This window comes from Rhyacophila brunnea, unplaced genomic scaffold (genome assembly GCF_057557595.1).
Source record: "Rhyacophila brunnea isolate RB1 unplaced genomic scaffold, BYU_Rbru_1.0 scaffold_16, whole genome shotgun sequence".
NCBI lineage: Eukaryota > Metazoa > Arthropoda > Insecta > Trichoptera > Rhyacophilidae > Rhyacophila > Rhyacophila brunnea.
In genome coordinates, this window is record NW_028232816.1 from 21,138,227 (window position 1) to 21,156,717 (window position 18,491).

Below are 18,491 nucleotides of genomic sequence, written 5' to 3' on the forward strand. Positions count from 1 at the left end.
TATAAAACTCAGAGAATGAGACGAAGCTCCACAGTCAGTAATCAGTAAAAACACTAAGTACCTACCTACTAACCAGAGCGTGGAGCAGACCTTTTTTTGAATTGCTCCGGGACATAATACTTGCTCCAGCTGCGCTCCAAGGTCTGCTCCGTTCCGGGTAAAAAGTTTTAATATATACGTTTTAGTATATAATACAGTTTTTAAATATGGTTTATTATTCGTCATTTTCATTATTAATCATATTAAATTCCGACAGCAAATCGTTTTTCATTATCTGCCTCTTCTGCCAAAAAAGTGAGGTTATTTACCACTAGGCAGTATTTCCAATTATTCTTGTGTTGCAAAGTGTCAAAATATAATATTTTCATAAGATTTTAGAATGTAATTTAAACAATAAAAAGAGTATCCGGAGCAGTAGAGCACTACAAAATTTCGGTGCTCCAGGTACAGGCAAAACCCCACTGCTCCACTGCTCCGTGCTCATGCTCCAAGCTCGGCTCCAACGCTCTGCTAATAACTATATACTTCCACTGAAAAATACATCATTACAAATAACAGTAAAGTTGTCCTATCAAGAAAGTAGCGACAAATAGGAAGGTTAGAAAAATATTAAAAATAATTTTGAATAAAAATCATGTAAAATCTTATCCCGTGATTGAAAACGGCGGAATCTGGAATACGGAGATATCAGGATCGCAGACCCTTATACTGGGTATGCTTAATTTCAATGTTTCATTAAATAATTGGTTACTGCATTCAATTTCTATGCACAATGACACCAATAGTCCAGTAGGTAGCGATAATATTTTTTACGTGATTCTAATGAATAATGAATGTTGAATAGGACACGTATATAAGAGTTGAACCGTCACTGAATCGAATTAGCTTCCTGTTTCCAGTTTTTTCGATAGTTTACCATATTTTATTCCGACTATATGGTCCTTCATTTATAGTATGAACTCAATGCCCAATGCGCACACCCACGGTAATGGCAGCTATATAGCTCGTTATAAACAAATACGTACATATTTTTATTCATTACCATAATACGATAAGTGCAGTTAGTTTCCACCACGATATTGTCGGGTTTTGGCAATCTATTCACGAGGAAACTAATGGCCAAAAATTATAAGGATGGCGAACAGAGTAGAGGTGAATTATAATTTAGAAATAATATAACATAGAAATCACAGTCGGTTTGTGAGTAATTTGTAAAGAGCCACACACAAATGTACATAACTTGTAATAACCGCAGAGATATTAACATGTTCGTTCATGTTGACCTCCACCTTTCCACCATGTTTAAGAGAATGTTTCTTAACCACTGCCCAACTCATTGGATCGTTTGGCTGGATCTAACACAAATTGAACAATATCCTAGCCGCGATTCACGCCTTCAGAGACGGCTGCTCTACCAATCAGGCCATCGTGGGTGCTGTTTGGAAACATAATTATTTGACAGCTTTCTAGTGGATTCAGCCGACGTATTTAATTAAGTATCCACCGATATACCAACCATGCAGATATCACACAATATTGCTATCCAGCAGTGTAGTGCGAAATAAAACAATTCCGGGTCGCTGGGGTTTTTTTTAATCCTAATCAAACAACCCACTTTTCCAAAAGCACAGTCTTCAGATTTTTGGCTACCGAAAATTTCGAATGTAACCGCTAAAAATAAAAAGAGGCAAAGCATTATCTCATAAACATTTCGGAATTGGACCAACTAATATCCCTTCCCTCGTATTTCACTCCCAGTTTCCTGGATATTCTTTATTCTTCTTTATTTTTCTTTGGTTCTTAAGTTAAAAATAACAACTATATTCACGTGATTTGATATTAATATTTATGATAACTGTTTTAAGAAGTCCCGGAGCACAGTATGGCCAGAATAGAAGGATATAGAAGGATCCCGGGTCGCCCTTGCTCCACTGCACCACTCCACCTTCACCACTAATATAATATAATTTATATATGGGAACTTTGCTAGTTGCAATTTCTTTTCTTTAATTTTCCAGGGTTTTTGCAAGGTGGTTTCGTAGTCTCTGGGCAAATCCAAATTACTAATACCCGATACGGGTAGATGAATTTGTTTTCAACAAGGCATATTTCTCAGTTGGCACAAATTTTCTTTGACTCAGCATCAAGTAGAGTAGTTTGTGTGCCAAAGTCCTTAACGAAGCGTCGATAGTAGGTTAATGCGAGATATCCATAAAAGCACATAGAAAAAAATATATAAATACCTATCTATAATCAATGTAACTTCGTTTTCCTTAATAAAATAAAAATAATTTCTGAATTATTTTGAGTTCATTTTTAAATCTTGTGTAGGTGTATATATATTTTAAAATAGCAATCAAATTAACACAATAATATGTTCCTTTTTGGACTGTGTGTGTGATTTTGACTGCTAAGTGAGGTAAACTTTATTTGGGTTAGCAATAAGTACGTAGGTAAGTCTATGTAGCTACTATCAAAAGTAAATGGACGAATTTTACTGAACCGTGTCTTCGAGGGTCGATGGAAATGCTCTGAGGTGATGACATCGTTAATTTTCGTACCTGTTATTATTGCAAGACTCTGGTGGCGTGAAAAACACGATTAGTTTCAATTGAATCTGAACTCTCCGTGAAAGGTATAGCTGTAAAAAGAACATGGCTAAATTATGCACATCAAATAATAATATTCTATTTTAGTATGCAGTGATTGACAGCAAGTACCATATCATCCCAAAATAATTAGCTTAATTTTCATTGGAGTTTCTTTACCATTAGTATTACTACCAAAATTCTAATTAATAATTATTAGTATCAGAAAGTTTTGCGAGCATCGTGGCATTTATAATGATTTAGGAACAAGCCACATGTAAAATAACATAGAAATAATGCCTTCAATAAAATTGGTATATAACCCAAGAAAAATTGACCTAATACATATTGTAATAAAAGTATTATTTTCACAAATAAAATAAATTTCTTTTAAAACCTTCCAATATTTTTTTCATGCATTGTAAAATGTTCACAATTATTTTAAGTAACGGCCACAATATAATACAACGTAAAATTATTTATGTAATAACTATTTTTTCAATGCGTAATGCGAATGACAGCGACGCTTTTTTTCATTTGTTTCGTTCACCTGTCATGTCATCATTTGACTTCAAAATAAATGTTTTTGAAATTGGAACTGCACAGAAGACAGGGCAGATAATATACAGTTAACCATATATACTATTCACTGTATACTGTATAGTATACGGTATACAGTAACAGTTCCATAGTGAACCAGTGCAACCATACTCCTTTTTAACAGATTGATTCCGATAATTTCTCAAATACTTGAGTATATTAATATGTAGTCAATATTAATAATTATCAATCATTCATTTTGCAATATGGGTTTAAATGTAACCAAAGGCTTGGCGTCAGTCTAGCATTTTTAAATATTATATTCAGATTAGACTATAACCTATTGATAATGAATACACTTTATCTATTTCGCATTGCGTAATCCACTAGTTTTCAAACTTTTTCGTTACATGATCCCCAAAATAGTTATTCCGCAATAATTAGTAAACCAGTATATTATAGTGCTGCAATTCCTGTTTCAGTGGGTCTATTCTATACTTATCAAACACTAAATTGATAAATAGTATCAAACTTAGGGTAGGTTTGTATCAAAATATTAGCACTTATTGTAACAATTACACGAAGCTGGTTTTTATTGTTGCAATACGTGCGATATTTTAACAGCAGCAAGATAGGTGCTGTTAAAATATAGCACTTATTGCAACAATAAAAACCAACTTCGTGTAATTGTTACAATAAGTGCTAATATTTTGATACAAACCTACCCTAAGTTTGATAATATTTATCACTTTATCACTTTAGCGGTCGATAAGCATAGAATAGACCCACTGCTCACAAGCAGCACCACTACAACTGCAAGGCGCTTTTACCGTGCCCACGGTGACACTCATCGCCTGCGGATTTTTTTGAGTTTTTGTTCTTTAGCAACAAGATATTAGAGTCCATTCATAATATATGCGATTTGGAAAGAGCAGTTTAAGTTTTGACAGACAATCACGGCATAAGATTCTATTATTGTAAATCATCGCATTAAAGTAAGATTGTTTAGATTTGTTTCATACAGCCTGCGATGTTTCAGGGCGCCACGACATGAGAAGATTTAACTGCACGAATGCACACGAATTTGGTCTCGTACTAACTCTAAAGTACAAAAAAAAAAAAAAAGCATAATCAACTAGTAAATACTTTATATTTTCTCTAGAATCTAGATCATATAAAAAAAACTTACACAATTCGAAGTAGCAAAAATACTAGCCTTATTGTCCCAGAAATTTATATATTTTCCCGTAGATAAAATAATATTGAATTATAAATAATGTAACATTTCTGTAGTAAATTTATTTTTAACTTCTTATATTTTAAAACATTAAAATACAAAATATATAAAATAATATATACAAAATAATTATTATAATATCCAATAGTACCTACCCATTTTTTAACAAATTTATATTTAAGGAATCAGTAAGTTGTATCATTTGCCAATTTAGGCAGGTAGGTAGGTTATTATAGTATAGGTAATCTGCTCCTGCATCACGGTGCACACTTTTAATACCACTGGCGTAATACATCACCGAACTATAATCGATTCATACTAATATTAATTGTCATTTTATCTCTATTTACACATGTTTTTTTTTCTATATTCTTATTTAAATAATCAGTTATCAGGTGGAAATGTAAACTCGGGCGCCGCCGGTTGATAAGCGCTGATAAAGACTAACCAAACACGATATCGTTGACTTTAGCCGGTACAAATGCCATATTATTACTGTTTAACTATGTATTGTTAAATAATTGAAAAGAACAGTTAATTAAACACGATTAATTATTCTAAAACCTACAACTAATCTGGTATGCGCTAAGCCCGTTGTATTAGAGTTAGACGGGGAAATACTTGTATGTAGATTGTGTTATAAATCTACAACTAATACCTATGCTAGAATCATTTCCATATTATTAGATATCTCAATGGGTACAATAATAAATAAATGAAACTGAAGAACGATGCCATTCTTAACTCTCTGAATCTCCGGGCCAGTGACGTCCAGTGGGTATAGGCAGGCCATGTGTTGCTTAGGGGGGGCAGTTAATTAAAAGCAGCTGAAAAGGAACGAATACAATTATTGCAACTTTTGAAAGCAGTGGTGGTTTTCCATGAAGCATACGACCTCGACGTACCTAAAACCACCTCCGTTTTAGAGTATGTTTCTTGGAAATGATCTAATCGACTAACCTAATCGTCAGTAGCTGATGTTGTGTATGTCATTTTTTCAAGATTTTTGTTGCATTTGTCTGTTGAAGACAGCCGAAAATAAATAATAAAATTGGTAGGTGTCTAACGAATTTCCATACGATTTGAGACTTAAATGGGACGGTATTCTAACTGGGTGTCTTACGTGGGCGAAGTCGGCGAAGCGTTGAGCGGCGCGCGCAACTGAAACATATAAACGTATATCCAAAAAAAGACTTTACCTACGAACATTTTCACACACGGTGATACGTTTGAGTTGCGCGCGCCGCTCAACGCTCCGCCGAACGCGCTTACTAAGTGTACTTAATGGCGGTAATTTGCCTAGGGACGTCACTACTCTAGGTTTTTGGCCACATACCTCTAAATAAAGATAACATCCTGCAAAACTCATTGCATTTGGTTAGATCGAAAGTCGGAGAGGACGAAGGTAAACTGCGTTCAGATGGGGAGACCAAATCAAGGGTGCCACGGATTTTCCACTGACGGGCTCTGCATCAGTCTGAATGCCGAGAGGGGTGGAATCAGGTCGTCGAGAAGGCTCTTGTTCAATGGCGAAACCATCCGGTTAACGATCTTCAGTTATGAGATTCAGGCGAAGATGAAAACTTTTTTTCTATTGAGTGTAACTTCATCCGTCTCGGTAAAAATCTAGCACTTTATCTAGTATTTTTGAAAAAACACTATAGTTCACAGTTATTTTTAGTATTGAATCCATCAAGATAGTATTTTTGTGCACATTTTGGTAGTATAGTTGACATGATTTGGAAGATACAAACGTTCACTTTTATCGTATGTTCATTCTGAAGGGTTACAATATGTAAATTGTGTACACCGTGGCACAGTTCGCCGTGAGCTTTCTTATCGGAAAGAGATGACCATAATATTTCTATACGGTCTCCAATTGTATTAGATTCACTATGAACATTAATTCAATTTTCATAGCTGATTTTTGCAATATTCATGAATTCAAGAATGAAAACCTAACCTAACCTAACAAATAATCCAGTATATCGGCTATTTTCAAAATTTGTTTGGTGCTGGCTTCCTGTAAAGTGTGAACCGACACGAACCGTGTTTTATTTAGACATCAATTTTATATTTCCGCCGAATTTTATATTTGCCATATATTTCCAATACAGCATTTCACGGTGAAGTGTGATACAACGATCTGCATACGTACAAGTTTCCGGACACGATTCTGAAAATGGATCGATCTTCTAAACATAAACAGCTTTCAACTTAAATAAATGGACCGAACCGCACCAGAACGCAGCCCGGTTCATGAAATCCCCACGTTTATTGTGCACGTGGAAAAAATGAATATTGTCAATTCATAAATAAATTCATTTACTCTTTATCTATATCCTTATACCTAAGTACCTAAATAAGTTTAAAATGGAACTTGTTGGAATCATGGTACAATCATAATGTTAGTACATGCCACAAGGCCCACAAGTATAAAGACTGTTATTTCATTCGACCACCTGAGCAAGGTAGATATATGTAAGTATAACAAAAAAATCGAACACACTTAGTACTATATATTTATAGATATTTTCTGGAAATTATCGAGTGCTCCGGTTCGTAAAAAAATCATTTCAAGCGCTTCGTAAAATTAGCAATAAATTTTGTTTTAAAAACCATCAAAATTATTATAATACAATACTAACATAATTCGGTTGGCAACACTGGGGCAAACGGCAGTATTTCGTCTTATTTATAAAATAATTCCATTTTAAAAAGAAACTATCAAATATTGGGAATTAGGTATGCACGTAATAAATTCACAAAAATCCGAGGTATTTTATAATTTCTTAATCAGTTTAAATTTCTTTTGTTTAGTTGAATATATGTAGATCAATAACTTACCCAGCACGTGATGTGATTAGGTTTAATTAATGGTATAAATGAGCTTAAAGCCGCAATGCATGTTACATTGTGACCACGCGCATTACCAATATTTCAAGAATTATGAATTTATTTCTATGAACGTTATCGCAGATTGTTTTAAGAAATTTTCCACTAAGTGCGGTTTTAAGAGCAATAAGGATATCCCTATTAAATATAGAACTACACATTTTTGGCGCCATTTCAATTAATGATAATTACTTATTGTCATCATTATCGACAATTGATAACTACAGTTGGATGGTGGACCTCCACCTTCTCTTATGTTACATGCACCAGCTACCATTTGTATTTATTTAGACTTCTCAGTTCCTTCATTGTGTAAATTGTGTGTAGATATCGTATAGTCAAACAAAATTGTCAAAATTATGAATACACTTTGACAGACTGCACGATAACTATGTGACTCTTTTAGATGATGCATTACTGTGGACGTATGCCGCGAGGGTATGAAACCGATGAAGGCATCTCCAATCTAATACTATCCTATAGATCTTGTGCAATGTGCTGCCACGTATTTGCGAATAAATTAACTCCTTAATCTCTTCGATCCAGTGGTCTCTACGCCGACCTTTCAGACATTTTCGACTTCTTCAATACCAATAATTCACTATATTTTTCCAGCTCTCCATCTATCTCTAAATACTCATCCTAACATTCTTAAATCTTATCATTTTTTTCCTTTACGCGTTATGCCCAACATGCACATTTCCAGACAAATGTTAATTGACTATGTATCATAGATAGATAACCAAGATAAAATTATTAATCGCCATAAGCCAAATAGTTCTCATTTCCTAATGAATACGACAAAACATTCATCACTCATCAGAAATACCACCGCCTTGCGCTACAAAGAATTTTACACGGGTTTTGCAAGACTGTCTTATAGGATATGGCCACATTTAAATCAACAAAGCGAATGATTTTCAATAAGGCAGTTATCTCAACCGTTGCATTTTTTCCTTTTGAATTGAAGATCTTGGCATAAAAACATCAAATGTCCACTTTTTTCCATTTTCATTTTATTGCATTTCTATATTCCCTGTGTATGATTACACACAACTGTGCAAAGATATATTTTTAAAAAAAATCCTAAGTCCCTCAAATCTGCTCTCCAAAATATGCCACTTTTCTAAAAACAGCAATAGTCTAGGCATTTTTGTGTAAAAACAGTAAAGGTCCAGTAGTTCTACACTTTTATCACCAGGCGGCGTTAATAATGTTAGTATACATTCCATACAATTTAGTGTCTGAGCTGTCAAATTATCCTTGATTCTTTTAATTATTGCTTTTAAAAACGTTTTCTTATGATTTTTTTTAATATTTTATCATGGATATTACTAGCATAGACATCTGAAACGTCTCGAAAGAGAAAAATTAACAACACCAAGCAACGTTTTTGCCAAAACGGTGACTTTCATTATTGTTTAGTTGATAGTTCAGATCAGTTGAATAGGGTGGTATTGGATGCAATAAGGAAAATTCTAGGCCCTTCATTATAAAATCTAAAAATACCGGAAAAGAGATTTTTTTAATATCAAATATAGGTTCAAACTTTGGCATTTTTCGGTAAAAATTTGTAGGCTAGTTATAATGTACAGAATAGACCAGGATAGTAAGGGAGAAGTGCTTTGCGAACATTTCAGTTTCTCTCTGGGCTGTGGGATAGATTTAATGTAGTGAAGAAAAATCAAATGCAAGTCACGATTGCATTTAAAACAACACAATGGTGGATTAATTCCATTGAAAGGAGCTAAAAAAAATATATTATTAGTATTATGAGCTAAATATTTACAAAACCCAATAAATGCATCGTTTAATTTGCTGATAGTGAAGGTGTCAGACGAAGCTAATCGGTTTTCTTTTATCGTGTTAACTATCAATTCATGGTGGAAATCCATTGTGTTAATGATTTAATTTAATAAAACACATTTTTTTAGTACTTATTCCACTTTTAATAAATAAATCTGGATAGGTTTCGTCCGCCTTAGAGGGACATTTTCAACTGTTGAAAACAGTTGGCAGAAAAACAGAGGCGGACGAAACCGGTCCACATTTATTTATTTAAAGTGGAATAAGTAGATAATAAAAAAAGTATTTTATTAAATTAAATCAATAATAATAATATGAAGCTAATCATTATTAACCCGCACATAATTAAAACATTTTTTTAAATATTTAATTCTTGAGTTTTTACATACATTGAAATCGTTTGTTAATAGGTAAATAATATGTTCAAACCTTATTAAAAGTTGTATTATGATTAAAAAATAACAGAAATATATATTCTTTATTTTATTTAATAAAATTATAGTTTTAGTCATACTATTTACATTTCGATCTTTTCAATTTTGCAATAAAAACAACAAATGTCCATAAATTGTGTAAAAACAGCAAATGTCACACTCATTCTTTTTTAAATATCTATTTAACCAAAATAAATTTAATATATTTTTTACATTCATATAGTGCATATAAGGTTTCTCTATAATTCCTCATTGTTCAATTAATAAAATTTTTCTTGACAACCAAGATATTATGTTTTTACCCTCTCCTGAAAAAAAAGTGTTTTGTGACATTTGCTGTTTTTATGCCAAGATCTTCAATTAGTATTCAGTTTTCGTGCCAAATTCCTTTAAAAAAACTCGATAGTAAACGCGGGATTTATATCCATAAAGGCATTTATAATAAAAAAGACAACTTTCTCACAATGAACTTATTTAATATATTCCCCCTATAATAATAATCCGATGTAAATCACTTAGCATAAGACAAGGTAATCCAATTTGGAATGAATTATTTGTGAATGGTGCAAAAGCTGATCGATCGGAAGAGTTAAGTAACAAGTAGAAAGGGCTTAATGACTAATGCGAGGACTTACGAAGCCAACGGCGCGTGCTCCACATTTGACATCCCGTGCAGTCAATTAACAATTATTTACTCCACACTGCACCGCTAACTTGCCAAGTATTAGTGCCTTCCTACAATATTGACTTCTTGCCGAGTATAGTCTGCATCATATTTGAAAAAATTTCACAAGCAGAAAATATTTACTTATCATTTATTCCAGAGTGGATTCCTAAACATTTAATTAGCTACAATCACAACACTGCCTATATTCGATATATCACAATATATTCGTACCAATTCACTAAGTTTAGTGGCTACTTAATATTTATTTGTATTACTGAATACGCAACATTTAAGAATGTTTTTTTTTTATTATTACCTCATTTTACCTTTCATCATATTACCTTTCTATTGGTTATAATATACTCTCTCAGAAAGTGTTTATCTCTCTCTAAATTATATATGTTTATTACCTAATAAATAAATACATACTTACATAATTTTGAAATATCTCAGGATACATACATAAAATGTAAGGTTAATAAAATTACCTCTGTATGTATTACCTTTAGTCGTTGCGTTTGCCAGGTTGTTTCAGCAAGGAGTGAGCTGGAGAAATTACTCAAAGTTAGATAAAAATAAATTAGTTTAATTTAATTACCTGATCCGTTGAAACGACCTCTCAAACGCCACGACTAAATGTAGCTATTCTACTCTTCCAACTTTCAAGTATTGTTTCAAATATAGTGAGGTCTTACAACAGGCCTATCAAATACAAATTGGTACAGGCTTAGGGTCAATAATCTAGATTATCTCGGTATATTTTTCACGTCTACAATGTTATGATTTGTTTAATTGCGACTATGTCTCTTCTAATGACGGACTGCATTTGTATAAATAGCAAGGACAATCCATAACTCATCACTCAGAGCACTACTCACACCGAGTCCGTCACTCGGCGCACTACTCATCTCGAGTCCAGTCTCTCGGTTATATTGATACCGTTCATCCATCCAATCATGGATCTTTCAACGCTGCATCATCCACCACCGACAGTAACGGTTTATTATGTAATAAACTGCCACTGGGTGCCAAAATACTTTTTCGAGTAGGTTTTTATCTTTGGCACACAACATGGAATCATATATTATAAAGTTACATGTCTAAATTAATTATCATAAATAATTACAAGATAAAAAGAATTTTTATATACTTACTTACCACGTTTTTAAATTTTCTGTTGAATCATATAAACTTGACAATTCTATGTATTAAATTAATGCCAAATAAGCCAATTGTCAACAAATCATTTTTTTGCTATTTTGCAACAAACAGACAAATATAGAATACTGAAATGTCATTTTGATTTCCATAGTAACGCACATATATCTTAATAATTTAGTTGCTAGGACCACCCCCTTAGCAACCAATAATAGTGGATTGGATTACGGATTTCTTCCGAAATAACTTTTCATAGAAAACAGAATTAACTGAAAATGAATTAAATTCTACTTAAAGATGGCTAAAAGCATTAAAAGAATGCATTGGCATCGTGTTCTTGATATATTCTAAAAGTTTCAAATGTCTTGCTAGTCGGGAAGTTAGTTAAATCGATTGCAAGATTTGTACTGGATAAACAAGCACTGGACAAACAAGAATACGAGCTAAGAAAAACGTGGTAAAATACACCTTACAGAATTAAGTATTTTGACCAACTATATTGAATATTATTTTTTACTATACAATAATCATTGATTGTAATAATAGTATCATTATTATTATACTGCATGATATCAAGCAAGCTTACATGGTTAAATATACTATATCATATAAAAAAATAATCAACTGAATCATTGAATTGGAGAGTGTCTTAGCGAGATGCGCGTACTTTACCATGATGGGCTACTTCCTGGTGCTTTATTGTTTTGATGGAGAAAAATACCAAGACGGTAACACATTGCAGTGATGAAACGTGTTCAGATAATCAAACGGTTGGTGGGTGTATTTAGGGATGCCAAAAAGTATTGTACTTTCCTGTCGGTAGTCCGTAAAACCTTCTCGTGGAGAAATTCTTTTGATACGGTATTTGAAAGTTTCGATACTTCTCTACCGATACAAAACTCTCTTCATATTCTTTTATTCATTACAGGGATGGTGATCACTGATATTAGATTTTCCAGACACATGCAAATAAGCACTTGGTATAATCCAAAGTTTTTCAATCCCATTTTGTCTATGAGATCTCAGAACTCTCTACTTAGTCTACTTCATTATATCAAAGGGCTAAGAAATGCTTTTATCGACGACGCCTACCTTACTTTTCGCATATTGTGTAATGGCTATGTTATTTTGCGCACAGTTGACAAAGTCAGAGTAGCCTACCGGATAAGAATCTCAACTAACGAAGCCGTAGATTTTTTTTTAGCTGAAGCTCGATTTCCGGTTGGACATATTGGGGTTTATTGTATTGAAAAATCTTTTATAAAAAGTAAAATAGGTATAATATTTTATATTCATTAAATTGTTTTACATAGTAAAATTCTGAAATTATTCTGAATTCTAGGACTTTTTCCTGTTACCTACCACAGCATATCTTCCTTCAACAGGCAACCTTCGGCATCGATACTTTTTCTTCATATTATATGATGTCCTTACTTGTGGTTAAACTGCGACACCGTTTAACAACGATACTAAAATTATTATAATATCATTTTAAGCAGATGGCAAGCCCAACTGTTACACATTTTTTTTTTCCGACCATGTCTGATCCTAATAGGATCATATGGGTATCCACAGAGTGAAGGTTTGTATTAACAGATTTTAATTTTTACGCGAAATGGATGTCAGCCACTTGCTCAACCTATTAGGTCCATACTCTGACGCATACACAAAATTGAAAAACAATGTGTGTACTTGCCAGACTCAGGATTCGAACCTGGGACCCTCGACTCTATAGGCCGGCGTTTAAACCACGCGGCCATTGCACCATGATAAAAATATAAACGTTATTACGGGAGGAATTCAATTCCGGAATGCGATCCTTCATGGGAGAGAATTAGTAAGTAAGAATATAGCCATGATGCATAATATAGAGCAAGCAGGGAACTCAGAATTGTTCTGTGAGAGCAAGAGACATTTTTGCCAAACTAAGATAATTAACTGCAAAGTTTTGTATTCTGTTACTCTATCAGGACAATGGTGCTTAAGTATTTCAAAAGATTATCAACGTAATCAATATGTATCTGACATTTTAAAGATTATGCAGGTGGTTTATAGATCGCTATATCTGTTAATGCCAATTGCAATACAATTGTATAATTAAATTACAATAGCAGACAACACTACGTCATGTAGGTACTCGTATCAACTAAAAATTACGTTTTTCAAAATAATTCTTACAATATGCTCCCCGGTAGAGAGTTTCCAAACCATGCCGGTGTGTTTTTCAAGTTAGTTGGTGGCAGAAAATACCCCAGGGATGCCGTAAATGACGTAGGTCTCAACGGTATTCGAATGGTTTTGATTTCTCCGAACTCAATGCATACGGATTTAATATTGACGTACGCAAGCTATACCACACACTATCAGGTATATCCCAACACAACGGTGTATTCGTTGCAGCGGCCGAATTGGAAAACTTTACAAATTGAGCGTTCGACAATTTTCCGATTATTAATTAGATTTTTTATATATATAGCTTCCATGAGCGGTCAATAACGGTATTTAAACTCAGTTAAACAAATATCATTTCTACGAAATATACAATTAAACATTATATAATTCTTTAGATTTTTTTATCCCCCCCCCCCCAATTGTAAATTTAGTTATTTTCAATTCTTCCACGAGACGGAACGATCGTCTCGAAGATTTCACGAGATTCGTTGGAAAAAGAACGGGGTATTATGGAAAATAGAGAGGTATTAATCTCCACTCTATGTTTAACTCATGCGTTCTACCTAATATGAGGTGTAAAACGCAGCCGTACTCTGGATAAGACTTCACGTATCGGCAGTCCACGTAATCAAGGGTTATCGTGTCATACGATTTTGGCTAATTTCAACCTCCCCTCCTCAATTGTCAAAAAATCTTCTACCCCCTGTCAAAATCACGTCATATTTTCAAACCCCCTCCCCATAAATCAAAAAGTTATTTAATTGAAAATATTTTATTGGTTTTGTGACACTAATCGTCACATTGTGTATAAATATTAGACCCATCTTCACTATTAAGTCACGACGTCGAAATGGAAAATTCTACGTACTGGAGCACTCGATAATTATCCGAAATATTAACATGGTTATCTAATTTTATATATTATATAAATACGTGTGTTAGTTTCTATCTAGCTTAGACGGTCCAATTATTTTTTCTACGAGACGGAGCGATAATTTTGCTGATTTCATGAACCGGAATGGCGCTCCGGTCCATTTTGAGCCCTGGAAGACACCTAAGTGAACGCCGCTCTATAATATGAACGTATAATATGCTGCGTTTTATGCGTACATAATAATATATTAATATATTATGTTTGAACTTTGTACAAGCAAAAGGTCTTTATTAACTTATTTATTGCATTATACCTACACATATCTACGCGAAATACTGTACGTAATGCATAATCAGGAAAACTGTGGTGAAATTGATCAAAATGGTGATAATGTGTGGTTGGTATTGGTGAGGTGCATTGGCCTATACATGGCGTAACTGTGCAATCCGAGCCGCGCGGTGAAAGTGGTGACTGTCGTGGGATTTGAACCCGACCCCTCGCTCTTGCCAGCCGGGCGCCTTCACCGCTCGACAATTGCTTTCATAATAATCATCATCTCTCGGCTTCCTGATCGCGGCAGACATTTCGGCGATCAATCGACAAGAGAGAATAATAACTTGTATTTCCCACCGGCCTTGATTGCCTTCTGAGCGGCGCAATAAAATTTGATAATTTTTAATCGGTCTTTATTATTTTATGTTATACGCTGCTATTATGATTTATGTGTTTCGTACAAAGGCTGTTTTCTATGAGTTTTTTTTATAAATCTCTTATTGAAATATTGTCTAATATCAGGACTCGTTATTAAGGGTTGTTTCAATTTCTTATCAAACATACCCTCCTGCCGATTTATTCGTTTGCGTCACTGTTTCAACATTATCTTATGGTTATAAAGTTGCATTTTAAGTTTCCAGTGTTATAATATTATTTTACAATAAGTGAAGCATAATACAAACTTTTAGACATTGTCAGAGTGTCGTAACTAGAAATATTGACCCTCTTCATCTCAAAAATCGCATCCCCCTTTCTCCGATAGATTGTTATTAATGTTATTATATATCTTATTAGATTTTCATTCGTTATATGGAGTATTCTTCATCTTCTGTCGTGCCTGTTTGAAAAATGCGCCTAAAGCCCTAATCCCTTTCCAACCACGCCTTCCACGATGTCCGCGTAATTATTGATTTAAATCATCGATGGTGCAACTGGGTGCAACGAACAGACAGACCATCACATGTTTCGCGATTTTCTCGGCACCACATTCGCAGTTTGAAGAATCCGATTGGGCCCAATTGAGCCTCGCACTCTGGAGACCATTCAGTGCCCCAAGTGACTTTGGGCGTCGCAATAAACAAAGTATAATAAAAATAAAAAAAACAATAGATTAAAGTTGCTTTTTAATTTATTGCCATCAAATATTTGAATGCAAGGCATTTATTGGGACTAAATTAAATGTGCAAACTACTATTAGTGTGAAACTTACAGCAATAAAGCAGGGATAGTTTAATAAAAATCGCCAATATGGGGGTTGATAATAGGAGAAAAAAAATCTACTATTTAGGTCGATATGTAAACGTAACGAAATAATAAAAACCTAACTATTATAGGTTGAATTTATTAATGCCTTAAGTAACTCAGAGGTATTATTTAAAATTATATTGTATGTATTGAAATATATAGTTTTATAATTGGTTTATTTGAAACAACGTAAATGTACAGCGATTTAATTGAAAATATTATTAAATATAAGGATTCAAAGTGTCGCATTGTTAATATTATTTACGCTTGTATGACACGATTCAACGCTTTGTGAGCACAATATGGTCATGATAATTAATGTATTAGCTTACTGAGAGTTCAGAGCATATTAAAAGTTAAGAAGCAATCCGCCAGTAGAGCCATAAATAATATTTACTTACAAGACAATTAATTAATTTTATTTTTTCTCTGTTGTCCTCAGATAATCCTAGCAGACGAGTGCACCGAAGCGGAAGGTCGCGCGTGGCACATGAAGCACTTCGCGTGTATGGAGTGCGACCGGCAGCTGGGCGGCAGGCGCTACATCATGCGAGACCAGCGACCGTACTGCCTCGACTGTTTCGACGCCATGTTCGCTGAGTACTGCGACTCCTGCGGTGACCCCATCGGGGTGGACCAAGGCCAGATGTCCCACGAGGGTCAACACTGGCACGCCGCTGAGCGATGCTTCTGCTGCCATACCTGCAGAGCCTCACTATTAGGTAGACCTTTCTTGCCAAGAAAAGGAGCGATCTACTGCTCTATAGCTTGCTCCAAGGGCGAACCTCCCACACCGTCTGATAGTTCTGGTCCAGGATTACGACCTCCACGACCGCCGAGAACGAGACCTCCTCCTTCACCTCCAGGGGAAACTCCTCCGGTTAATCTAACTCCTTCTCCTGCTCATAGACCGCTTAAAAGTCCAACGCCTATGCGATCACCAAAAATGGGACGACGAGCATTGCAAAGGACGGGAATATGTCCTTCACCTATTAGTATTGAACAAATCAATAGGCCTCATCTTGAAGAGATGCAACCGGTAATAGAAGAAAGAAGAATTCACGTGGAAGAAGATATAGTTAGTTCTAGCCCTTGTATTGAATCATTGCCCCCCAGTGAACCACCCGATTCTCCACCACCAGTTTTACCGAGTCCGCCCAGTGACGCTTGTGGACAAGGCCACAGTAAGAGCCTTGATAGAGTGATAGAGAGAATAGATGGGGATCGAGGAAATAATGCAATTAGAGACAGACGGAGGGAGCCTTTACGGCTGGAATCATTAGCCGTAGCTCTTGGCTGGGATGAGAATCCAGAAGCCGGACCGCAAGCCGCCTCCATGCCGGAGCTTCCACGGCACCCATCACCTTCTGTTTCAATGCAAGAGCCACAAACATCACGTTCACCTATTAAAACACCGCGAACACCACGCGGTCGAGCAAATCTGAGTGTCCGTTTTCAAGGAGATGATAATCGAGGATTCGAAGGCGACGATTTTGATGGGTGTCACTCGGATTCAAGGCAGTATCATCATCATCAGCGAGATGAAGATTGCTGCTCAACCTGCTCCAGTAGCTCCAGTGGAGACGATCTTTATTCACTGCCAGCGAGGAAATCGTGCGGGGGCGTTAGGATAGCGTATGTTCCCAATGATACCATGGCAGCAGCCAGAAGGGCGAGACCTCAACGGCCAGCCAGGCCCACCGCTGAAGCTGATAAGTGCGCCATCTCTTGATGGCCCAAGGAGCATATTCGTATGTCTATCTGTACGCTTGTTGCTTGTTAGCAATTTCTAAATTATTAATTAATATCTCATATTTACAATAAATCCATTGTATCTAAAACATTCTTACCACTATTTTTGGCCAAGAGTAAATTTAATCAGCTTTGTACGCGTTGCTAAAATTTTCTGATTTTACTATCAAGTCGTAAAAATGGTATAATGATTATATTTTAACATAAAAATAGGAACGCCAATAAACCGCCTTGATTATCGGAAAAAATAGTAACATTTCATAAAAAAAAAATGATTTCTTCCACATCTTGTACATTGTTTTATGGGAGTAATAATCTGATTTTGTCAATAATATGGTAAGTATACCATATTATGTCCGTTCCTCAAAACTATTAATATTTTAGATTTTTTACAGTAAAAAATAATATATACCTACTATCACATGATTATCATATCTACAATAATTGAGTGTTTATAACATTGAAATCAAAATATTCTCATAGGTATTAACAGGAAAAATGATTTTATAGTGTGCGTCTTCCCATTAATTAATATTATTATTTTATTAGTAGGTGTTGCCAGTTTTCGTGATTCATATTATGCATTCTAATTTATATTTTTGAAAACATAAATTTGTAATGAAAAAAAAACTACAAAAAGAATAGCTACTATTTATTTTTGTTTTGTTACTTTGTTGTAAAACTAATTGTTGCATATTTTTAAGTGTAAAAAACCTATTAGTTAGGTAGGTACACAATATTTTCGTGTAGTATTAAAAAATGTAGTACAAAATTTAAATGTATTTTTATGCTTACTTATAATAAATTTATAAAAAAAATAATATTCAGCTTCTTCGTTGTCAAGCAATAA

General features: G+C 34.5%; 1 protein-coding gene across 1 annotated transcript in view; it reads left to right on the top strand.

Annotated features, from left to right (window-relative positions):
- Positions 1 to 18,262, top strand: part of LOC147074508 (uncharacterized) — a 385,978-nt gene extending 367,716 nt beyond the window's left edge. Inside the window, exon 6 of the mRNA XM_085943426.1 lies at positions 16,332 to 18,262. Within this exon, the coding sequence (XP_085799552.1) occupies positions 16,332 to 17,621 (1,290 nt within the window). The 3' untranslated portion in view covers positions 17,622 to 18,262. The remainder of the gene's footprint in view (positions 1 to 16,331) is intronic.
- Positions 18,263 to 18,491: the final 229 nt, after the last annotated feature.